Raw genomic sequence first — 25,827 nt, 5'->3', positions numbered from 1 at the left:
AAATAAATCACTGCCTTGACACGATGGAGTAAGGGGAGCCCACAGAGAGATGCAGAGAACAGTGACATTGACAAAGTGACAGACTGAGAACAATTTTTGCTACCCAATTCTTATCTTGATGTGATAATGTGTGTGCAAAAGAAATTCAGATATGTGGCTGGTGAACATTTGTTCAAGACGGTGGTTTCTCTTCCCTCTTTCTCTTCTGGTTGAGCTGACGTGGCTCATGGTACCAAGCATGAAAGATTATTTAAAATTGTATGAATAGATGGGCAACCTGCCGCAGAAGCCAGAGAATTTTATCCCTTTTGTCATATTTTATACCTCGTTTATATTCTTTTGTTAAACATCTCCTATTTTAAAAGGTAAAAAAGCTTAAAACTTTGTTTTCATCATACTTGCCAGGTAATTCAATAGTTTCCCAGGCCCACGTGTCTGAAATGCTGGTTTTGATAAGAATTTTAACACTACAGCCAAATAAAGTGCAGAGAGGAAAGTGACATGAAAGGTATTCCTTTCTTCCCTATCTCTTCCCAGTGTATTTACTTATTTTGACTCTTACACTTATTAATTCTCCACAAAACAGTAACAACGAACAATGTCCTGCAGTTATAAATCTCCCTTCAAGGCAATGAAGGTCTTAACAAATGCAAGGAGAAGATAACTCACTTTTTATATAAGGGGAAAAATGAAGATCAGAGAAATTAAATTATTTACAGAATTGTGGCAAAAGAACCAAAACTTCCAGATTGCTGCACCACATCGAATATTAGGGGAAGCAATGATACTGTCAACAGACTCCTAACATATGAGAAGTGAAAATATGCATTTCTGTCTGATTATTGTACCGTTTATTGTTCATCTCCAGAGGAGAGCATTGCTTTAAGCAGTGCCTTTTTGGATTAAGACTGCAAATGTTTTTAAATCATTCAAGGGCAGAAAATTCTTCTGTTTGTCAGATTTCACACTAACAATTGTATGGCATTTCCCCGCTCTACTTCACTGGAAATCCATATGCTGCCACCATTGAACAACTCTCCACACAGAAACGCAAACACATTGCTAAAGGAAACAAGGCTCTTATGGCTCCATCCAAGGTGGCACAAATATATACCTGAGCACCTATTTTTCATCTTTTTATTAAAGTTCATTTGTCTGTAAGAGGATGTTACATATAGGCCAACACGATTTAAACTTTTTAGGCTCTAACTGGAAGCTTAGGCTAACTTAACAGCCATGAAAATCTTACTGCGATGTTCAAGGACAGACTGGATGGGGCTTGGAGCAACCTGGGCTAGTGGAAGGTGCCCCTGCCCATGGCAGGGGGTTGGAACTGGATGAGCTTTAAGGTCCCTTCCAACCCAAACCATTCTATGATTCTATGAAGTATTTAAGTCAGATCCTAAGCCTTTTCCAACAGAAACTCCAATATGCAAAATCAAAAACACATTATCTCCATTCTGCAAACAAGATTAAAAAAGCTTTCCTATCTACCTATGGAAATGTAAAGATATAATTATACCACTGTAAGTAAATATTGATGAAAAGCCAAATCTGAGCCTTTAGGAGAGCTCTCTTGCTTAGAATGCACACATACACAAACACATATAATGCATTGATATAGTTACACCATTGTATTTCCCTGCATAAAGAAAAAAAATACAAATGAAGAAAAAGAAAATGAAACAAAACAAACACCACCTACACAGATGGACAAAAGCAATATTATTATTTCAGCTGTGCTGAATTAGATGTCCAAACCTGAAGAGAGGTGCAGAAGAAACCACTAAGAATTATTTGGTAATCACTTGAAACAGTCCACCTATTAGTATAAGAACTAAAAACTCCATCCACATTGTGAAGCAGACAGAAAATTATCTTCAGGAATACAGCCATACTGTAGTGAGCTTTGAATGCTTTGAATGGAAAGTTATACATCTATGAATTACTGGTTATTATTGCAACCTTACAGACAAAAATTTGAAAAGCAACCTGGTTTCTGAATGGTAAAGAATTCGTTTACTAGTTTTGACAAATCCACTAAGAAAACCTCAGCAGCTGCAAAATTCTGTTGTGAACACAATGTTCCCAGGAGGATGATTTGACAAGCATCTATTGACAGATTTCTACAACTGCTATGAAATCATTTCATCCAACTGCAAGGACAGTTTTACCATCTAACAATAGGATTCTATACACATATTTCACTTGCTCACCACAGTCACTGAACTATGTTCCCCAGTTATCCTGAAATTGAGAGACATCAACCCACTCCTTCAGGAGACAAATATCCCACCTATTTCCCCAAGTACAGAGTTCAGAGATTACATGTGCTTGTATCACAACTTCATACCCACTCACTGCCTTCCAGTCTAGACCAGCTGAAATCCAGCCAGGCAAAAACCAGCTGCACGCATATAAACTGCGGTTTATTCAGAGAAGGAAGACAAGCAAGCAAGCTGCGCAGGAGGGATGATGCTAATATAGCTGTACAGAGCCTGTTTCTAAATAGGCTAATAGTTTTGCTCCCTGCAGATAGAACACATTTCAAAACAGACCTCAAGCGGAGGAGGAATTTTTAAGGTAAGTCCAGACTGCCATGCTTCCCTCCCACCCCACAGGATCTCATCATTTTGTTGTCACAATTCTTTTTCCTTTTTTAAACTTTACATTACTGCATTCAGTACAGGGAACTGTTGAGAAAGTAGCAGTATTGTATGAATCAAACATACCCCTCAACTGGTTTTTAAGTGATACAAACTGTTACCAATATTGAGAAAAAGAACGTATTTTCAATTAGCAACAGAACTGGTGAGTATTCCACATTGTTCTGAACAGAAAAAAGCTTGCATGTACATGGAGATGCATTATTTAAGTTTAATTACATTCAGTGTGACAGAAATAATTCTTCTGCCTCAGTTACTTAAAAAAATCATGCTTTCTGTCTCTCACAAGAGAATCTGAACCATCAGAATACTAATACCAAAATATCAAAATACTAATTCTTTTGAAACATGGATAACAGCATTAGTTCCACTGCTGGTATCATGCCACTGTGCATAAATACACATTTCACTGAAGGGATTACAGAGGTAACAGGCCAACTCTTATTTTTCTAAGAATTTTATTCAAGGTGAGAGCATTCCATTTAGCAGGATGCCTGTGTCTGGAGACAATATAGGTCAGCAGTGAAGCTATGTCAGGGTCTAAATCAGAGGCAGCAGGTACAAAATTTGCCCTCCCAAGTGGTTTTATGAATGCTCTTCTTCTACCATAAAATCTTACACGGATTTGACAATGTTTTCCACCAGCCCCAAAGCCCCCAAATCTATGCACCTTTGTCTGCTATGAGACATAGAGGTTGAATCTCTGCAGCAATAGGGAACTGTATATAATAATCTCCCACACTCCTTGTATTTTTGACATGAGCATTCCGCCAGTATTCTGCCCTACATATGGTCTCCTCCTCCTACATGCAATGGAGTGCTTAAGGTGGATTCTTTCTAAAACAAAGCAGGTTTTTCCATTTAGATAACAAGAACAAAAACTCTTACACATTTCAGTACCTAACTGCTTCCGATTTCTTCAGTTCAACACCAAAACAGCAAGATCACAGAGCACCAGTGACAACAAATTGACATGTCCTATCATGAATGCTGGAACTTGTTAGTTAGGTATTAATTGATCTGATAGTCATGAGTATCTTGAAAAGCAGACACTCCATTACAGTATGGATGCGCAGTCACAGCTACACATTCAGCAAGCTAAGAAAGGACATCCTAACAGATCTTATCTCCTAGAAAGCATAGAAAGACCGTATCTGCAGATAAACTGAACAAGCAGATGTATACAGTTAAGGCAAAGCCTTGCATGTGCTAGTCTTGACCTCTGATTCAGCCAGCAGCTAATGCAGATGAACTAGATTGCAGACCTATTCAAGCAACCAGGGTAAGCAGAAAACAGCATTCTCTATCCATGCCCAGGAGAGGCTGGGGAAATCTGCTTTCAGCACAAGGCACAGCACTGCTTTGCCTTTGCTTCTTTCTATACGAAACTCTGTATCAACTGAGAAAATACAGCCAAAAAAGAAACAACTCAGATGTATTTCTCACTACCTCTGTATCACAGATCCATTGCTACAGATTTGTACACCTTTTACTTGTACAGGCCAAGTCCTTCACTACACAGCCTTTTTCTCAGATTCACTGCTACAAATTTGTACACCTTTTACTTGTACAGGCCAAGTTCTTTGCTACACAGCTTTTTTCACACCAAACTGGGGACAGGCTAGACCTGAGTTGGTGGAAGACCTAATTCAAAATCCTGGCCAGAAGGCGGCAGGAGAAAGGGTGGTAGTTTTGTCACATTAGACCAATAACACATTAATTCTGTCTGGAGACAGTATTACTGGCTACCTATAGATGTGAGAGGGAGTACCCTTGTGTCCTTGTTTTTCCTCAAAATTACAAATAATTTCTCTTTTACCCCACTTTCCATGCAATGTGCTCCCCTGCGACATTTCTACTTGTCTTGTTCTTCTCATCAAACCTATAGTATGGGGCATATGCAAGCAGAAAAGCACAGACACATTAAAGCTGCAAAGCTCCCTCTTCATAAATAATTCTCAAAATGAACTGAAGCACTTTTTCTATTAGTTACCGGCACAAAGATGATAATCCCAAAGCTAGGAATAAACAGGATGTTTCTGCAGAATAAATTCAGAAAAAGGGTAGTAAATAGATAGGAAAATGTACCAGAATAGATACAACTAAAAAAAATATTTACTCCAAAGAAGGAGGTAAGAGAACAAGATTTTATTTTCAGTATGAGTAAGACAAAATTCATGGATGAGAGACTGGCCAGTTGGCTAGTGCTGTCTCCAAGCAACTTTCCAACCCTATCACCACACCACTATTTATGCTATTCCTCAGCTTTCAAAGATTCCTACAAGTTGCCACAAGTTATTGTTTTGACATTTTCCATTTCTGTTACACTGGTACATGCTTGGGAGAAGTATTACCTTCCATTCCCTCTCATGCTCCTTACACAGGGTTCTCTTCCATTTCTCCACATTGCTGCAGCTACTTCTTTTCCCCTCTCTAGCATTCTTCATTCCTATCAGCAGCGATTTATGCATATTTACCAGAATCCAGGAAACGCATAAGGGTATCTGGGTTCTGTTGCTAAAAAAGACTCTGTTCAAGCATGTCACATATTACACCATACCCACACAGAGGACTCATTATACAGGCTGTCCAAAAATGTCTGCCACCTGAATTCAATCAGACCTTCTAGATTCAGGAGCCTTCTCTTTTCAGATGGTCTCCCAGACAAGAACTCCGTGTTCTCAGTCTTCCCTCATTAGTGACTTGCTCACAAGTGCATTGTCTTCCTCTCATTTGCTCTTTCCTTCACATCTTTCTTCCTGAACCCCTGCCTCCCACAGTCCCATTTCCCCCCTTCTCACAGCATTTTATTCCTCATTACCCACTCAACAATGGGTTCCTACCAATGCCATTTATGGGAAGGAGCCCACTGTGGGAATGGAGGCAGGAATGCTGCCAGACCTGTGCTTCTTGCCTCCCAGGGGCACAACAGAAGCCCAGCTGGATCAGCAAGGGACAGGAGAAGGGAGCAGGGGCTCTTCTAATGCAGGTGGCATCAAGCAAGGATGCCCAGACTCAAGACCTTCCCAAGTTTTCTTTCTTTCCCAAAAAGAGGCCAGGCAGAATCTTGGAGGAAGTAACTCCAAGGCCAAGCCTCACACCCACATACACAAATGACCATCAGCTACAGAGCTGTGTTTGCAGTGATAAGGTAAGGTAAAGCAATAGAACAGCAATGCAGCTGTGGTTGCATGAATAGGGAAAGAGATACAGCAGCCAGTACAAATGGTCAAATGTTAAAAGTAAAATAACAACAGCCAAAAAAGCATCCTCAACTGTTCACTATGTTCTTATAAAACTCCTTAGTTTAATTACAGGAGTGTGATCAAGGTTAAGGACACATTTCAGCTCCAAACAACCCTGCCACTTAAATGATCAGCAAGTCAATTTTCTAAAGGATCTGCTAATAGTGTTTACATAATACTGAGGGAAGAACAACTTTGAAGCAGATGCAATCAAACTGATCTCAGTGGAGCCTTCATTATGTTTGCTTGTAAATGCCCATTCTGTGAACCCACAAGGTAGTTTATACTTAGATAAGGGTGGTGAGGCACTGGCACAGGTTGCCCAGAGAAGCTGTGGCTGCTCCACCCCTGGCAGTGCTCAAGGCCAAGTTGGACGGGGCTTGGAGCAACCTGCTCTAGTGGAAGGCATTCCTGCCCATGGCAGTGGGGTGGAACTAGGGGAGCTTTAAGGTCCCTTCCAACCCAAATCATTCTAGCATGCTACAATGATACAATTTAGCCAGAACTCAGAATGCAATAAAATAATAATGCTGCAGAAGATTGACTAAATGATCAAACACTTGAAGCAGTGACTCACAGCATGAAGATGTCTGGCATTTAAATGCATTCAAAAATCAAATGACATTCTATTAAAAAAGTGTGCTTGTATCAACAATGCCTGGCACTTGCCTGGTTATCTCAGAGAATTGCAAAGATGAGGACTTACTAATTCTCACCATTTTACTGTAGATCTCCTTCATTTTTTAAACTTCAGTTCCTCCAGTGATGTGCTTGGCTTAGGCTTCCATCTGTTTTTAAAAAACAACCAAAATCTATCTCTGACAGCTAAGTTATTACATGACCCACAGAAGCATAAAAACACAAAAGGACCCAAAACCAACCCAAAGGTTTTTCATGACCTACTGTACTGGTGAGGAGCTGCAAGTAGTATACTATCAGATTACTCTGTAATGGCACTATTTCTTCATCTCCCTTATGTTCTGCTTCATGAGCTCACATTATCAAAACCGAAGCTGCAAGTTCAGCACTCCTGCAGCATCTTGTTGAGAAAACCTACTTCTATTGTAACTGCTTCGTGATTTTTTTCCATTGCCTTCTAGTGTAACTTTTCACAATGACATTCCTAAAATAAACTCTTGCTTTTTATAGTAATACTTCTTCAGTGGGAAGTGGAGAAAAATATAAAGACTCTTGTCCTGCCCCACAAAATGTTCCTCTGAATTTTCCTAGACTCCTTATGAAACACTAAAGCAAGAGTATACTCAGGATGATCTGCATGATCTTGCCTTCAGTTTTCTGGGGTGGGTTAGGCAGAAGTCAGCACAAAGTATTTCTCAGGGGCACGCACCAAAGAAGGCAAGAGACAAAAGTCAGAAGTTGTACCCACAGAAAATTCCAGCTGTGTGTAAGAACACAATGTTCACAGTGAGAGGAGTAAAGTACTGGAACAAGTTACCAGAGAGGCTGTGAACTCTCCATTCATAGAAAGTTCTTAAGCTCTGAGCAGCCTGGCCTCATTTTGAAATTAGGGCTGCCCTGAAGAAGAGACCTGACTTAATCATGTCTTAGGTCCCTTCTAATTGAAATTTTTCTGTGAACCTTTTATTGCTTAAGAGGAAACAGTTATTTCTTAAGTAACTTGTAAGTATACCAAAGAACACAGGAACCGTTCTGTCAATGTAATTGCATCTTCTCCGCACAGCATCAGAAACACGATTTATATTTTTTTTAATGGAAATTTCCTGTGAAACACAGGAAGTTACCTAGCAAATCAAGTACTATTTGACATTCTTCTACCTTTATCTCACAAACTGACTCTGCCCTGTGGCTTTAAGTGACTATCTCGTTGGAGGATGGAAATAATAATTCTTACCTGTTTCATATGGAAGAGATATTCTATACAAATTGGAAGTGTTTCCTAAACCACCAACCTCCAGAAAAGGATATCTCTCAGTATCTGCAGCTTCTGAGTCAGGTGAGACCTAGTTCCATTGCCTGATAGAGTCACCTTCAGCTGCCAGGCACAACACTGGTTATAAATGAGCTGCATGTCAGAGGCACTAAGGAAAAGGAATAGGTCACAGAGAGGTCTAATATCTGTAACAAGATTCTTATTATTTTCTGAGCTTCTTCCTCTTTCTTCCTCCGAAACACTATTTTGATAAAAGGACACATGTTGGGGTGAGGGGAATCGACGAAGCCAGAGGTCTGAGGGTTCAATTCAGTATTTTAGGTGTGACTTTATGTAGTATTTGGTGGCTGAATAAACAAGCGCATGTAATGAGCTATAACCCCATGCCTCAGAATCAATCTAAGATTTGTACTCACAATCTAATAAAATATGACAGATATTGTCTTGTTATTCATAAGCACAGCAGCTTAAAAAAAAAAATATTTTTAAAAGCACTAGAAATACTTTACCAATTTGGATATAAAGTCTCTCTAGTAAGTAGATTTTCCAACTAATCTTAAGACCAAAAAAAAAAAAATCTTACATACGTGACAAGTAAATAATGTTTAAATAGTTTTGTGCACATTTCTGTGGGAAGCATGAGACTCCACAGCTAATTTATTTTACACAGATAATGGAGTCACTACGACTTGTGAAGCATCTGGAATTATAGCCAGTGGCAACTGCTCACAATTTAAAATCATTCTGGAAATAAATCTCATCATGACAGTTCAAGCATACACAGACATCCAATTTAGTCTTTCCACAGCATTTAAGTCTGTGCTACAGTCCAAAGCTTTCTGTGATTTTTTTAATTATTATTTAAGCATGACAATGTAACTAAATTGAAATATACTTATTTTCCAATATATAAAATATAGTTGGCTCCACAGCCAGTGCTGCCTGGCCTAATATCTGTCTGTCAGCATTAATGTGACAAACTTCTGAAAGAAAAGTTGTAAGGAAACTGTCAAGCTATATTATAGCCAGCCCAATCTGGTTGTGCTCTGTCTTTAAAAAGAGTGAAAATATCAGACTCATTCCTCAAACTGTCATGACTATGAAACCCTCAGGGACAAAGTGCTTAGCTGCTTAGAGAAGAAATAATGCCTTTAAGAAATGTGTCTAACATAGAGCAACTGCATTTGTGTTCCCCTTCATCAAACCTTAATCTGATGTTATTTTTAATAACATAATTATCCAATATTCTTACAGAACTGAATTAAGGACAGCACTGAGCTTCAGTATCTGAAAGAAAATTCAACCTTGACCACAAGTCTGTAAGGAAATTACCTTCTTTTCAAGACAAACTCTAAAAGAGCTTAACTGAGATGCCTGGCAGCCTTCACTGAAGAGAAGCACAGGTTCAAGTCAGCTCATGGATTTTATTGGTTTCAGGTGAGACAGATAGCTATGCTCCAAACCAGACTTACAGAAACAATATGATTTTTTTATTGGTTTCAGGTGAGACAGATAGCTATCCTCCAAACCAGAGTTACAGAAACAACATAACACTGATACACAGAGAACATTCATAGACTAGCACCTAGTCTGTCCCCAAAGTGCTTTGCTCAACTGAATTTCCTATCAAACCAAGCTTCAAATGATCCTCTTGTATACTTTTTTATGTACCTTTAACATTAAGGTTGTACAATCTATCAAAAAATAGGCTAGGAATTTTATGACAAAGCCTAAGTGAGTCACACACTGAATACTCACTAAATTCCGCATATATACCTATTGAAGAGCTTTTGATTTTTTTACCTAAGCTATTGCAATTTGGGTAGTAATAAAACATTCCACATCACAGAACAGTACAGTGACAAGCACCAGAAGCAGCAATATCTTATATGTACATAGCATCTTCTGTCAGAAAGCGAAAGGGCTTTAAGGATAGATGGTAAGTAAAATGATATGCAGTATCTGAAATTTAGTTCTATTACCCACAGCTTAGTAAATGAGAAAACAAGGTACAGGTAACTCAAACTGTGTACTAAACATAACACGCTAAGCCAACAGCAGAAACAGCACTGAATATAGATTCCAAGGGCTTCTTTCCCTGGTGTTTGTAAAAAAAAGTATGCTTTAATTTAAAATTAAAAGTCGATCTTAGTCTGTATTACTCTGTTCAGTCACTGCCTCCCACTGTTCTTAAATATACCTGTGAACTTAGAACTGTTAAGCCAGAATAATATTAAGGCAGTTTATCAGGATTAATACTATCATCACGCTTCAAAAGGAAAATAAGGGAAAAGGAAAGCATAAAACGAGAAAATACAAAAAGTTCTGCTCCTTTATTCTTCTTATGTTTGGTTCAAATAACTGTCACCAATTTCAGTGCACACAACTCTATAAATGAATGCGGTTATGCCAAATCTTGATGGGAGTTCAAACAGACTTGACATAGCCCAATTAAGTTTTAACAGGACGGTAATTTTTAGTTCAAGACAGTTTAGAAACAGAGTAAAACTCATGAGTAAAAAGCTTGTTCTTTTCTATAAGAGCTGAGGACAGCAAAACAAAGTCTCTGTGATCGTTAGTAAGACTACATACTTTGCCACTGAGTTTACAACATATATTCATAGAATCAGCTAGCCTGTAGAACAGCTTTAAAATCATCAAGTTCAACCATTACCGCAGCACTGCAAGGCCACCCCTAACGGATGTCACTGAGGGCCTTGTCTACATGGTGTTTGAACACTTCAAGGGACAGTGATTCCACCACTGCCCCGGGCAGCCTGTTCCGATGCCTGACCACCCTTTGGGGAAGAAAGTATTTCTAATCTCCAGTCTAAACCTCCCCTGGCATAGCTTGAGGCCGTTTCCTCTTGTCCTGTCACTTGGGAGAAGAGACCAACCCCACCCCACTACAACCTCCTTTCAGGTAGTTGTAGGGAGCCATAAGGTCCCCTCTGAGACTTCTCTTCTCCAGACTAAACCCCCCAGGTCCCTCAGCTTTTCCTCATCCCACTTGTGCTAGAGCCCCTTCACCAGCACCACTGCTGAACTTTGGACGTGCTCCAACATCTCACATCTTGTGCATAGCTTAAACAAGTGTTTCTAATAGTATCTAATTTGGGTTTGGGTTTTTTTAATCATGACAAACATCAGTGACAACCTGTATAAGATAACTCGGAGATAGAAAAAAGAAAATAAATAAATCATTGCATGTTCCAAATGTCTGAAGGAGTTCCTGTACTTCAGCTACAATTCCGTTTAAGTGTTCTGACCAGCTTCATTCTGTTCGCCCCTAAAGAGCACAGCAATGTATAAAGAGCCTTTAATTTCTCAGAGGAAAGGCATCAGAAAAGCACAGTTTTCAACAATAAAAATCCTCATTTTAACTTCTTCTATTTTGGTTTCAGTTTTTACTGAACCTATTACATCAGTATTAATGAAAATTATATTCATCTGACTTCTCAGAAGGAAGAAAATGAGATTTTTATTTGATCCAGTACCCAAATAACTGCCCAAATCTCAGCCAGCTTCAGGCCAGAACAATATAAAGTCCAAATGCTACAGTTTTTTCTTGTCCTTTAAAGTAAGTTATAAAATTCAATCTTAGAACCTCACAGATATTTCAAGGTTATTGGACACTCTGAGGGATCAACAACTTATTCTTAGTATAGAAATGTGCTTCTTTTTTTTTAATAATACTTTAAATGCATTTTAACAGGCAAATATAATAATCAAAATCCTCCACTGCCTTTATAAGAACCTGTTTAAAATATATTTACTGTCCCTCACAAGTATATTACAGTGAAAAAAAAATAAATCAGGTCACAGTGAAGGAGTAAGAATTTTGTTTCTTGGGAAGATTTTCACAACGAGGTGCTTAAGGTAAAAGAAACTCCTAAGACTCAACACATAAGCTACATGCTAGACTGCATTTTAGAAGAAAGAAAGAACAACAGGATAACAGCTCTTCTAGAAAAATCTTTATGTTTTGTGTATGTGAGTAACTGTATGCTTAAAAGTTTATTCTGGCAGGATATTAAATCTGTTATTCCATGACCTTCACAAACCATGGTTTTAATAGAATGATCTATTTATAAGAAAAGATACTGAAAAATATCAAAAAGTACCAATTCTTGCTCTAGTACAATAGAAAGGATTTTCAGCCATTTTCAACCTCAATCCCTCAACAGTTTTTCAACAGATTTAACAAATATGCACCATAAACATCAGCCTATTGACAAAAGTTTTCCCTTCCTAGTTGCTTCCTATGGAGCTCTACAACTAATGGATCACTCTCCAGGAGTGTACAGATTCAAAGTTGGAAATGTTTCACCGAAAGTAAATTTGCAGTAACTAAACTGATTTACACAAGAATAATTTGCCAGATTTGCTGCAAGTACTGTATGTCTTCAGACAACAACTTCAGTGTGGGAAAAAGACAATATGACAACAGACTTGAAATACATTAAACCAAAAATCCTTAAAACTGTGGTACTAATGAAGAAAATAAGCAATCTGGTCTAGTGGAAGGTGTACCTGCCCATGGCAGAGGGTTGGAACCAGATGACTTTTAAGGTCCCTTCCAACCCAAAGCGTTCGATGATTCTGTGATTACTTTTTAGCAAGAGATTCAGAGCAGAACCCTTTAAAGAAGCTGTAGATTTCTTGCTTTTGAGCACCTAAAGGTTCGGGGAGGAAGCAATAAGAAAACATAAGTAACCATTTAACTTTTGCTACTCTTTTTCAGAGAACAGAAGTGCAGTAGGTGACTGCTAAGAGACCTTATAGTACTTGGGATCCCAACAGTACTTGGCATTACCATCACACTTTTGCAGTTTCATTCATAAGAAAAAACTTGTGACTGCACTATTAAGAGTTCAAAACAATTTGACTTCAAAGAATTCTCACAACAGAGTGATATGTTTCACACTTAAGATGCTTAAATACAAACAAGCTAGCAGCTTTACTTTCATTTCAATAAACGCTGTATCTCCCTTGCTTGTTAGACAAAGGAAAGGCTTACTCCGCCAGGTATCTGAAGAGACATTCCTGAGACTTGCCCTATTTTCAACTTACACTGTTGCATCCCGAATGTTTTTGGCATTAAATTATTTGAGTAGAACACGCATAGTGAAAATACGCAACCACTTAAAAGAACTTTAAGTCAAGCATAAGAATAATCTCACTACTGTGGAAAGAAACACTTTGCAAGTTTCATCCTTATGCCTACCACGGCCACCCCGGGTACAAGAAGGACTAAACAGCACCACTTCAGAGCGAAGCCAATGAAGGTGGGCTCCAATACCAATTCATGCCTTAGAAGAAAGAGCGAGTTTCACATTCAAATCCTACTTTTAAAAGAACTTACTAACGCAGTAATCACCGCATGAAAAACCACCTCACAGCTTCACCAGGCGCGGGGCGTCTTCTGCCTCACCACGCTCGACTCTCGGGCAAGAAAAGCAGGTGTTCTTACCGGGAGCACCTCCCGGTTTAACACCGCCAGAGCCCCGAGCACCTCTCACAACGGCTGGGCGCTCCCCTCACGGCTCAGACAGCACTCGGGCTGTAAGCGCTCCCAGCAGCGCGGCCGCCTGGGCTCGCACAAGCGATCACCACCGGTGTTTAGGGTGGTCGATTTGTAACAAGTAAGGCCCCGCAAGCCGGGGTTTCACAGCGCCCTCGGTCTGTGGTGGCACCGCCGGGGCGGGGCGGGCCGGGTGAAGGGAGGGAAGTGCCCGCTCCCGCCGCGGGACGCCGGCCGCACACACCGGCCATGGGGGCTTCACCTCAGAAACTCGGGAGCAGGGCTGCCCTCCCCAGCTCCTCTCCCTCACGGCACGACACCCTCCCACCGGGCTGCAGCCGGTTTTAATGGTCTCCGCGCGCGGCGGAGGGGCTGGGGGGCATAAGGAGTGCTGAGGTACTCACATGCCAGATGGCGAAGAAGATGAGTGCTGCGCAGAGAACCAGCGACAACATGTAGCAGAAAGCGGCGAAGGTGAAGGCCATGGCGGGGAGAGCCCTCCGTGTTCCCCGCCGCCCAGGGAGTCCCGGCGGGCGACCGGGAGAACAGTGACCCGCGAAATCCCGACGGAGAAAGCAGCCAAGCCAGCGGGCGCCCTCGTGGAGGAGGGGACTGCCTCACACACCCGGACCCGGTGGGGAGCGCCGCGCCCCCTCACAGCCGCTCCCCTCGCCACACCGACAGCCCGTGAGGTGCGGTGCTCCGCTCTGCTTTCCCCGCTGAGGTAAGGCGGTGGGCGGACCCCGCCGCCAGGGAGACCCCGAAGGGCGGGCCCACTCAGCGGGGCGGGAGTGGGGGGGGCTCGGACTGGAATCCTGTCACGACAGCGTGAGGAGGAGCGTGGGGTGGTGTGGGTTTAGGCCAAATCCCAAGGAGATAATTTCATGCCTAAACTTCAAGTGTTTGGGTTTTTTAAATTCTTATTTTTCTTTTTAGGATCAGATAAATGTTCTCCTTACAAGAGAGATAATTGAGTTGCTGGAGCAGGCAACAAAGGGCGACACAGCTGGTTCAGGGTCTGGAGCACAAATGTGATGAGGAACCGCTGAGGGATCTGGGGGGGTTTAATGTGGAGAACACTCAGGACCTTATCTCTCCCTACAACTACCTGACAGGAGGTTGTAGTGAGGCAGGGGTCAGTCTCTTCTCCCAAGTAACAAAGGATGGGACAAGAGGAAATGGTCTCAAACTGCACCAGAGGAGGTGTAGACTGGAGATTAGGAAAAATTTCTTCCCCAGAGGGTGCTCAGGCATTGGAACAGGCTGCCCGGGTCAGTGGTGGAGTCACCATCCCTTGAAGTGTTCACAACCCGTGTAGACAAGGCCCTTGGTGATATGGTTTAGTGGTGGCCTTGGCAGTGCTGGGGAAACAGTCGGACTTGATGACCTTAAAGGTGTTCTACAGCCTAGCTGATTCTGTTTTAAACTCAAGGGCAGAATATATGGTCTTACTAACAGAGACTTTTTTTGCTGTTCTTGGCTATTTTCTTCTCTATCAGTTTTTTATTAATCAGTTTTACTCCATTCCTAAACTATCTTGAACTAAGATTTAGCTTCCTGTTACCATTTAACTGAGCTGTGTCAAGTCTGAACTCCCATCAAGATCTGACATACCCAGCTCCAGTGAGTTGTATCTGGAATGAAGCTGACTGACATTGACATTGAGAGCTGACCAGACAAATAAGTTGTGGTTTATTTGTCATAATTTAAAATGTGACACACCTGTGTGCAATCCCACCACCTTGTCATTGTCTTCAAATACACTGGCTTTGGGCACTCTGAGCCCTTCCCTTTTGTAATATTTTAAAATGAAATTACCTGCTTTAAGGTTTGTTAGTTTGAGGAAAGATCTAAGAGAAGAGTTTTTCAAAGTGTTCCTTTTATAATACCTCAATAAACCAGTTCATAAACACCGAGAACATCCCCGTTATAAAACAGAATTTCTTTGATGGGCCATCTCTTTTTGAACTCATACCAGCGTACCAAATATGTGCAACTATGTATAGCCAGTAGTACTTAAGAACTGCCAGAAAACTCCCATTTTAATATATTCTGAACACCATGGATGAGAGCTATCCATTTGAAGTTTCCTTACAAAACTTGAAAAGAATTTCAGTTCACAACATTTTTTCTAGCTTTTATGCACAGAAGGGCATTCAGTAACAAAACTATGTCGAAATTTTCTAGGGGTCACCTGTGAAAAGTCAAACTTCATGGTACAAGAGATGGTAATTTCACCAAAGCCAAGTTCAGTACAAGCTTCCTATTTAGATGTTTTCAACCTATTTGTGTTTGAAATTATGGTTCTTATTTTGAACATAATACGCACTTTTATCCTCAGGAAAGAGTGCTGACTGAATCAAGAGTCAAGGCCAGTCATTAACAAACAGGAAGAAACTGATGGATGTAACCTTTTATAATTGCGCTGCTCCAGACTATACATGTGATTTGATGCTTTAATTAAGGACGAACACGGCAAATAGTAACGAACTTTGCTTAATGCAGTGAAGGCATTCTAATTCTCTGACCTTTTAATTCTTTTGTATCTGAAATCCTGCAGAGCCTCTGCTTATGAAAGTAAATGGTTTATTCATAACCACACATTTTGAAAAGAGCTGCAAATTAGGTACAGAAGAAGTCTTTGGAATTCTTTTTTTATTATTGTATTTTTTGCCATGGTTACTTTAATATCTGGATATACCTGTGTTAAAATTGAAATACTGACACTTGCAAGAAAACCAAAACAAAACATTTATTTCTGGAGCACTTGTATGTAGATACACACATATACATGCATGTCTATAAAAGTAGAGATATACTGTAGGTATTATAAAAGACAAAGTGAAACCAACTATTAAACTCAGTTTAGGACTACACTCCAAGGCAACTTTCTCCTGGTTTTTACTGTCTCTTGTCTTAATTCACACTCCAGCTATGTATTTAGAGAACTGCTATTTTATTTAACACTTCTTCTCCCCAAACAAACAAAATTGCATCCACACGTTTGATACACACCTGGGGTTCTTTTCTATTACTGGAAATAACAGGTGCAGGGGTTCTGCAGCCCTCCAGTGCTCAACAGCTCATTTTAGCAGCCACAGCCTCAGATTTAGTACCTCATATTTTGTTCTTCTGTCTTCAGTATTTCACAAATTCTCGTGCTTCCTCCAGGTGATATATTCCCAAGCCATTTCCAGAAGGGACTGATGCTCTCACCCTGCGGCATACACCTGTAACCCAGGACTGCAGCATCAAAAAATACTCAGAAAGCTGATGCAAGGAGATGAATTTCAGATCAAATAGAAAGTCTGTAAGAAATGAAAAATAAAGTCATGTTCAGATTGTAAAAAAAACAAAAAAAAAAAAAAAAAAAAAGAAAAAGGTTTGTATTATCTCCTTTCATCTTTAACCAGAGGCTATTTCTTCTAAATGTATTTGCTGATGAGTCACAAAAGGTACTTCAAACTTCACAACAGTTCCTAGCAAAGTTTTTATTTGAACTGGTTTTGTAGGCTGTAATCCCACAATACACACAAACAGATCATGACAGTGTGTTTTAAAACTTCTGTAGAAAGAGTTTTTTACAAAAAAAAGAAGTGTCCTTGCTGTATTTGAGCAGATTGAATTTTGGAATGCTACACTTCCCACTGAAGCATGTTTTGTTGTGTTCGTAAACAGAAGGTATTTGTCTTTACCATGCACGTTTACTGGAAAATATGATTGCAGGCTCCTGAAGGAATTAGAGAATCAAGCAGGCTTTTTTTTGCAATACAGTCTGATCCCAGTTTCATAAAGAGGCATCACAAGAGGGGTGGTGCTACTTCTGTACAACTGCTACTGAGATGCTGATTTTCAAAGTTATCACTCTGCAAATACTATCACAGGTCAAGGCACAGACAGAGATGATTTGGAAATTTTTACTTAAGGATGGCTTTTTACTTTGTGAGAACCTCTATGAAGAGACCATAAAATTTCAATCACTAGATAAATAATAACAAAGGAGTACATCTGGTGAGCAACAGACTGCTCTCCAAATGATGTCCAATGTTCCTACATATGTGGTAAAAATAGATTTAGTTAGGTTTATGAGTTCAGGATGTCCTTACATTAGCAGATCTTGGAGCACTTGATTTCATATGAAATGACCTTTTGTGCTAGATAATGAAAAAATCTGAAGTTACTGAAAGAAATTTCCTGTGGTTAATTTATAGAACAGCATCAGAGATGAGCAGACACTGCTAACAAGCCCTTTCAACTTCCCAGTAAATTCCACAACTGTATAAACCTAAAGGACAAGCCTTTATTACACCATCAGTCCCTGAAGTGAGAGGTTAAAATGACCATAAATCCACCAACAAGGTGGTATGCCCTCAGCCAAGGTTGTTCACAGTTTTAAGATTCACATGTTATTGTGACCATGTATAGTTTGCAGTGTAACATATTACTGAGTGATGTTAGAGTAAAAGCCATTTTATTAATGACAGTAGTTAATTGTCATTCATTAGATTGAGAATATTTTAATTTAATTTAATAATATCTATCTCTTTTGTGAACCTTAAGTAATTTTAAATTATTAACAACTCTTATATGCAAATTGCTGTCATTGGGCTTTACAGCTAATATCCCACAGAGATTGATAGAAGCATTTCATACTCTTATGCATTATTATTTCAGATTATCTACAGATTCCAAATGAAACAACTGTATTACTTCATGGTCAGTTCATTTTCAAAAGGTTACCTTTGCATTAATAAAGGCGAGTGACATTTTGTTAATGAAGTCTTATTTTCAGACACTGGGAATATGATAGTTCACAAACCCACTGATAATAATCTCATTTTACTGCCAGGTAAATAAATACATCATTTCACCAGCTGTGAGCAAAGATACTGTGCCCACCTTCTTTTTTTAGGAACTGTTTGAATGAATTTTAACTATATTATCATGGGAAAGTTTATGTTGGAAGGGACCTCAGGAGGTGTCTAGTCCACCCTTCTACTCAAAGCATGGCCAGGTGCAAGGTCAGATTAGTTTCTCAGGGCTTCATCTGGTCAAATCTTGAAAATCTCCAAGGACAGATGGCCAAATCTCTCTTCGGGTAACCTATTCCACTGGCAGTCTCAGGTTGTTTTCAGCAGACTTGTCAGTTCCCAGCCGGTATCATTACCAGGGCTTACTCATTCCCTAGTACATGACTTTACATTGGTCCTTGTTTGATTTCCTAAGGTCCCTGTCAGACTATGAGCTCCATGCTTAATCACTGAAATCCACTTAGAAAAGCATAGGTTACTATGCAATGTTCCTAAAATGTTCCCAATATATTAGGAAATATTCTTAATTAGAAATGTTTCTAATTAGAAATGTTCCTAAATAGCAAAATAAGATTGTTCAGAGCATGAAGTATATGCTATACTGCTTTGCTTCTCCTATTCACTTGCCGGCCAATATCAGAATTACACTCATGCTTATAATGGCCACTGGCAAAATTGAAGCTTCAGATCTGAACTTAAGTCACTCACCTGAACTAGCTGATCTCACTCCTCCCACTTCCTCATCTCCTCCAAATTCAGCTGTTCTCTCCTGGGAATTCATTGAGATTGCTTTCTCACCAGTGATGAACTATCTAACAGGATACGAAGCACTCCAGAAAGACAGGATCTCTGCTCTTGGTTCCAAGATAGAGTAGCAAAAGCAAGTGAAAATAGCAGTGGCCCGGGAGGGCCTGCTTTAAAGCACAACCAGTGAAACTGAATGGGGAATGAATTCACTTAATTTCAACAGATCTCTAATAACTATGTGTGAATTTTTCAGAAGGATTAGAATTAGCCAATGACCATAATTATTCATGGCAACAGCAGAAGTCATATTCATCTTACTTCCAGGTGTGAAGTCCTCTCACTGGCAACATCTCTTAATTGCCTTTGACATTACCTGTTTTGCTTCAAATCAATACCTGGAAACTTCACACAAGTAATTCTTGCTAAGATTGCTAAGAAGGAATTTAATTTGGGTCTGTGGTGGGGGAGAGTGGGCTCAAACTTTACCAATTCTGAATAACTGAATTCCATAAAGGAATGAAAATGAAACAAACTTTCTGAATAAGTAACCTATGAGAAAGCCTTCATCAGTCACTGAAGATCTTGCAGAGGTAGCTATGATAGTAAGACAATTTGCATAAGACATGCATTTGTCCAAACACTGAATAACATTTGGGGGCCAAATTCTTCTGATCTAATGGTGTTTGATTTTTAACCTCCCTAGAGCCTGAAATATTCTGGTCATCTACAAGCCCTACTGGTTGCTCACGCACATTGCAGGCTGTATCAGATCACACCTCATAGCTCTATCATTCCGAGCACAGAAGCCAGAACAAAGTCAAGTATGCAACACCTTTCAAAATTCTCTCATATTGAATCAGATGCTCTTCCTCTTTATACTGAGACCACTACTGAATGTTTATCCCTGCTGTCCAGCAAACAACAACCTGGAGCAGTAAACCAAGGCCTGGTGTCTTTGCTATAGTTTAGAAAAATTAGGTATTTCACCAAACCTACATCTGTGTTCTAACTGAATTAATAGTGTTAGTCATTTTTAACTTGCATGCATAAATGGTTACAATATGGTCTGCATAAATAATAGTGTTGACTAATGAAGATATAAACATTAAATTCTGGCTGTGTTTATTCAGAAAAAGAGTGTTTTCACTTTTGATGCAGTTCGTAAGAAGTGGGTACACTGGCATGCACTCCAGTGACAGTACCAATGGACTGATGCCATCAGCTTAGGACCCTTATATCCCTGCCTCCTCATTCTCTACCTCTGCTAAATTAGAATCAGGTTTTACCTCTGTTTAAAGGCCACACATTGTATTAATAGCATATCAATAACAGAAATCTGTTCTGTTATCAAATGCTGAATTGAAAGATTGTCCAAACTGATCCCCTAAGCTTCTGTGAATTTGAAACATATTCCTCTTATTGTACCAGAGAGAAAATGAAAACACCATAAATAGGGATGTTTTAAACTGAGGGAGTTAAAATAAGGATTGTAGCACCTAAAATTTCTAGTCGGTTCAGCTAAGTCCTTTATAAAAACTATTTCAGCATTTGACAACAAGAACTGAAGAATTCATATTGCAAATTGGAAAAATACCAGAAGAAAAGGTTGGAGGTGGCAATGGGGGAGTGGGAACATGTTTAGCAAAGAGTCTCATGAGAATGCTGTGATGAAAGATCATTCCTGTTCTAAATATAAACCTTCAATACATTAGCCATCCTGGTTTTAACATCATATAAAATATCTCCAGTCTGAAGCAGAACCAGCAAAGCAAAGTGATTCTCTGTGACATACCCATCTCTTCTGAAGAAAACAGGAAAGGTTTGAAAACCTGGTTGGAGGTACCAGTGTATTTTATACCACAAATATCCTAAACTCCGTTCTGTCTTCTTTTTCTTTCTGTTATCTTGAAACACCTAAATAAACTTGCCTAAACCACAAGGGTTTTGTACCTACATTAATCAGTAACGATATAGGATGCTTTTTTTTCTTAAACTGTCACTTTTATTTCTAGGACAAAAGCGGCTGAGCAGGAACGAGTGCCAGCTCTAGTCATCCATGCTCTCCAAATGGAGCTATCTTGTGTTAGTTCTTAAAGCCTTTACTTGTCACTCAGAATCCTGAAGCAGTTCAGAGGAAGATCAATGAAATGCAAGTCTCAGAGATTACTAGAGAAATGGAAGAGCTAAATGTGATCTTAACTACTCATTACCTGGGAAGAGAACAATGACTCATGTCAACTTCAGAAAGTTAAACAGCCTTTAAGAAACTATCATGACTCACAAGTACTGCGTGCACACACATAAAATCTGTTTCTCAGCTCAAGGCATTTAGTCCTCCTATAGAGAAACTAAGCTTTCTTCTCCTTGAACTTGCACCAGCCTTATATTTAATGTAATTGCCTTGACATCAGACAGCCAATTGATTTAGAGGGGTAGCTGCTACATATGAGTTACTTGCTGACTGGGTTACATGAACTATTCACCTATAAACTGATGTGAAATAGCACACAATAAGAATGAACTGTTTTTCTTTTCCTCTTTTCCCTAACAAATATTGAAAGAGTTTGCTTTAGATTGCAAGTAAAGCAAGTCTCAGAATCAAACTGACTCCTGGCAGGTTTTCTTTGTGGACATGGTTATCTAAAAGAAAAGTATTTCTTCAGCAAGTATTTAAGTGAGGAGCTATTCTGGATTCTGAAGCATTCATTTTAGCGGCAGTAATTCCACATCCATTGAAACAATTAACATAAGCAAAACTATTCAGTTAGGCAAAGCTAACCAAGCTGACAGATTCAGGCTTGAAATGGAAGGAAAGATGACATTTTACTGCTAGTACTGGCATTTCCGATTAATGTTCATGATCTGTCAGTTCCTGTTGTTACTAACATGTATAGATGCATGCTACCTTCTGAGAGGTACTTTGAACATCCAGACAACTGAAAATGGGAAAGCGTTTTTGCTGATTTGAACTGTGGAAGAGTTTTCCACTGTGATGATCTGAATGTGACCAGACAAAACACATGCTTTCAGTGGAGATCATACTGCAGGAAAAGGTAACGCACTGGACAACCTCCTGAGTATTCTTCATATATTTTCTGGCCCAGATGGAGAAGCTACTTTATGATGATTAGGGTGTGTATTTCCAAGCACTGCAACTTAGCTGCCCTGTTTCCCAGTAAGGGCACTTTAAGAACACTTTTTTGTGCTCTCCTGGCAGGAGAACACAATCTTGCTTTGAAAGTACAGTAAGCTATTTTACCTTTAACACGGAAGTGTCTCCAGCAAGAATAGTGTGAATTAATGAACTGGAAATTCACACCCAATGTGGATTCCTATTAACTCCCTTCTGTTGAAATGCCCCTTAAGAAGCGAGGTCATCATCATCATGGCTTGACTTCGCGAACGAAGATTTGGGGAGAAGCGAGGTGATTTGGAGGTGACTAGCAGGGTAATAGATGCCCAGCAAGAAAAAAAGTGTATTACAAAAGTAACAAAAGTCAGTAGGAAAATTAATTAAGATGATCTATGTCCACAGATGGCATTATTGAGTTCATTTCCACTTTGAAGAGGAGGGCCTAGTGTCTCCCAAGGAAGAAGTTAGAATTAATGTAAATGAGCTTTAGCAGCTGAATGAACAGTTTGATCAACCTACCAACTACTCATCTGAGCAACTAAGACGGCTGAGAGTGGCATGGTGTGCCCACACTGCACTGAGCCTGACACAGCAGCCAAGAGTTGTCCTCTGATGGTTCACCACACTGTCTGAAATAAGCAAATCCAATCCTTACTAGGAAAGCGTTTGTCTTGCAAAACTCAGAAGTGTATCCAGCACAATGAGATTTCCCTGCTAATCATCTCAGTGCAAGCAAAGAGGAACAAAGACATAATTACTCTTCTGCTCCAAGAAATGGTATCTCCACACTCATATCCAAAAACCACACTGGGGAGCATCTATGCTTTTATCCATTCCAAAATCCATTGGTTATTTCAGTCTGCAGGGCTGCCACGTCTGAATTAAAACCAAACACATTACATTGTTTCCAATTCTTTGATTTTATCAATATTCTTAGAATTCAGTAAAAATATGCTCATAAAACACTGACTGTTTCTCTGCGGCATCGCACTGTGTTTTCTAAGATGCAATTTAACAGTGTTCCTCAAAAGGCACAGGCAACTGCAAGTTGCTTTAAGTGGAGTATATTTACCTACATGTTTAGCAACATATTCTTGCTTTCATTTCTTAGAAACCAGAGGGAGAATTTTAAAATTAATTAAATTGATTTGCTGACTCGTGAGAAGCAAAAATAAAATTGTTGTCTCTGTTAGCTACAGAAGTGCATGAAAGCTGTCTGACATGGAATCATGGAATCATAGAATCATAGGGTTGGAAAGGACCTTAAGATCATCAAGTTCCAACCCCCCTGCCATGGGCAGGGACACCTCACACTAAACCATGTCACCCAAGGCTCTATCCAACCCAGTCTTGAACACTGCCAGGAATGGAGGATTTACCACTTCCCTGGGCAACCCAATCCAGTGCCTTACCACCCTTAAAGAACTTCTTCCTTATATCCAATCTAAACTTCCCCTGTTTAAGTTTTAACCCATTACCCCTTGTCCTATCACTACAGTCCCTGATGAAGGGTCCATCCCCAGCATCCTTATAGGCCCCTTCAGATACTGGAAGGCTGCTATGAGATCTCCACGCAGCCTTCTCTTCTCCAGGCTGAACAGCCCCAACTTTCTCAGCCTCTGTTCATATCGGAGGTGCTCCAGTCCCCTGATCATCCTCGTAGCCCTTCTCTGTACTTGTTCCAACAGTTCCATGTCCTTCTTATGTTGAGGAGACCAGAACTGCACACAATACTCCAAGTGAGGTCTCACATCTTCCAGTTTTTCCACTACACAACCGGGGTCTTCCTTAAGGAAACAACTTTCAGCTTAGAAACTTAAGTCATAGAAACATTACTTTAACTGGGCTGAAAGGCAAAGAAACATTCAGCACCAACCATGAGTTGTATAAACCCATTTTACTCAGTCTCTTTTGTCAACATCAGATGTAGATTCCAAACCCTACAATATTGGGCCTCAAATCTAAGGCGTCTGAATTTATTGTTGTATTACACTGTGAAAGTAGATCACCACGTCATCACATTCACCCTTCTGTCTATACAACTTCTTAAATGAGGTTCTGCTTCAATATACAAGTTTTATGGTACCTATATGCATTCTGAAAAAGTGCTTTTTCACAATAATAACTAATATTTTACTATCTTTGACAATAATAAACACTATAGAACATTATGAGACAGTCTGAGATATGCATGAAATTTCCTTACATGAAAACCCATTTACCTAAGGAGACAGGCACATTTGCAATGTGGTTTATAGTTTAAAAGTTGCTATAATCTCAGACTGAGAAATCCTGAAAGACAGATGAGGTTCCAGAAGACTGAGAAAGGTAAAAAAAACATCTTCAGAAAAGGGCATAGCCTGGGAATGATAAATATTGTGGCATGTTTTTTTATTCCATTATTTTTTTCTGTTAATTTAAATTAAACAAGTACCCAGAAAAGAGCAAGGAAAAAATAGCAAGGACCAGTGATGAATCAGGGTAAAACTGTATGAAATGAAAAAAAATTCTTTCCATAGCAAAGTAGCAGGTCTTGGGAAAAGGAACGAGCAACTAAAGCCATATATGCTAACTCTGTGATTTTGACATCGTTTTGTAGTGCTGTCTAATTGTTCCCGCTCTTAATATTGTGTGTAATTGTGAATAATATTGTGAATAATTAATAATTATTCCTACCTAAATGCAGTAGTTCTTCGTTTTTGTTGTTGAATTGCATAACTTTTCACACTGATTTCTTGTCATGATGATTCTCAATTTGCATCCTACCCTTTCATAGGATAGGATGCAAATATCATCACCTTTCATGAAGTGAAAGGATTCTCTGCAGTGATAACTGAATGGTATTTAATAATCCTCTCTACTATGTTATCCAAAGTATCAATGAAAATTTTGAGTAGTGCTAGAGCTGAGGTAGAATCCTACTCAATCCCATGTGCAAAATCCTTCCATTTTGACAGTGAATCGTGAATAGCAAAACCGGCTGCATTTTCACAACACAATACAGCAGTCCTCAGAAACTTAGCTGCATATTTTCCTCACAAACTGAACATGAGTCAATAGTATCAATCTAGAATGAAAACAGAAAACATTGTACTGGGATACATAAGCCAAAATGTAGCATTGAAGATGTGAAGTAATGACATTTTTGGACATTACACTTGTGAAAACTATGTGACCGCTTAGAGATAATTCAGGAGATGTTAGAAATGTCAAATACAACCTCTCAGAGAAACCCCAAAGAACTGAGTTCATTTCACCTAAAGAAAACTCTGAAGACACACATGCAGTCAAATATGTAAAGGGGTAGTGAATGTGGAGACAGAACATAATATTCTCTGCCCACTACAGATATAATAAAATGTAATGGTCTTAAATTACAAAAAATGATTTAAATTAGAGATTAGAAATACTCTTCTATTGGTAAAGACATGAAAATATGTTGCTAAATTTGCATGTTCCCAACACTACATTAATAGTCAAGTAAAAATGTCAACCAAACAATGCTTCCTTAACCTACCTTAGAAATGTCACGTACGTTGCATCTAAGGTCTAAGACTGGATTGTTAGCTAGATTTTGGTTATAATTTACAAATCAGAGACTCACTACCTTACCCAACATACTCTAAATCATAGAATAATAGAAAGGTTTAAGTTGGAAGGGGCCTTATCATCTATTTCCAAGCCCCTGCCATTTTGTGTTCCAATTTTATTTTGCAGAGGATTTTTTTATTAAAAAGTAAGTTGTAAGGAAGCTGAGTTCCATATTCTGCAAAAAAACAGAGGCAGAAT

General features: G+C 39.4%; 1 protein-coding gene and 1 long non-coding RNA gene across 4 annotated transcripts in view; one reads left to right on the top strand and one right to left on the bottom strand.

Annotated features, from left to right (window-relative positions):
• CNIH3 (cornichon family AMPA receptor auxiliary protein 3) overlaps nt 1-14,015 on the bottom strand; it is a 60,236-nt gene extending 46,221 nt beyond the window's left edge. For all 3 annotated transcript variants that reach the window (XR_009725014.1, XR_009725015.1, XM_061350472.1), the window contains exon 1: nt 13,752-14,015. Coding sequence is in view for 1 of the 3 variants with exons in the window: in XM_061350472.1 (XP_061206456.1) it covers nt 13,752-13,832 (81 nt within the window). In the remaining 2 variants the exon portion in view is untranslated. The remainder of the gene's footprint in view (nt 1-13,751) is intronic.
• Nucleotides 14,016-17,510: 3,495 nt separating this feature from the next.
• On the top strand, nt 17,511-21,508 carry LOC133210791 (uncharacterized). The gene is made up of 2 exons (XR_009725026.1): nt 17,511-17,624; nt 20,944-21,508. It is a non-coding gene; the product is annotated as an uncharacterized LOC133210791 (long non-coding RNA).
• Nucleotides 21,509-25,827: the final 4,319 nt, after the last annotated feature.

The sequence above is a fragment of the Neopsephotus bourkii genome, unplaced genomic scaffold, assembly GCF_033783945.1.
Source record: "Neopsephotus bourkii isolate Nb327-2 ecotype Australia unplaced genomic scaffold, CSIRO-AGI_Nbou_v1 NB_518, whole genome shotgun sequence".
NCBI classification, from domain to species: Eukaryota; Metazoa; Chordata; class Aves; order Psittaciformes; family Psittacidae; genus Neopsephotus; species Neopsephotus bourkii.
This window is presented reverse-complemented; position numbering and strand designations above follow the sequence as displayed.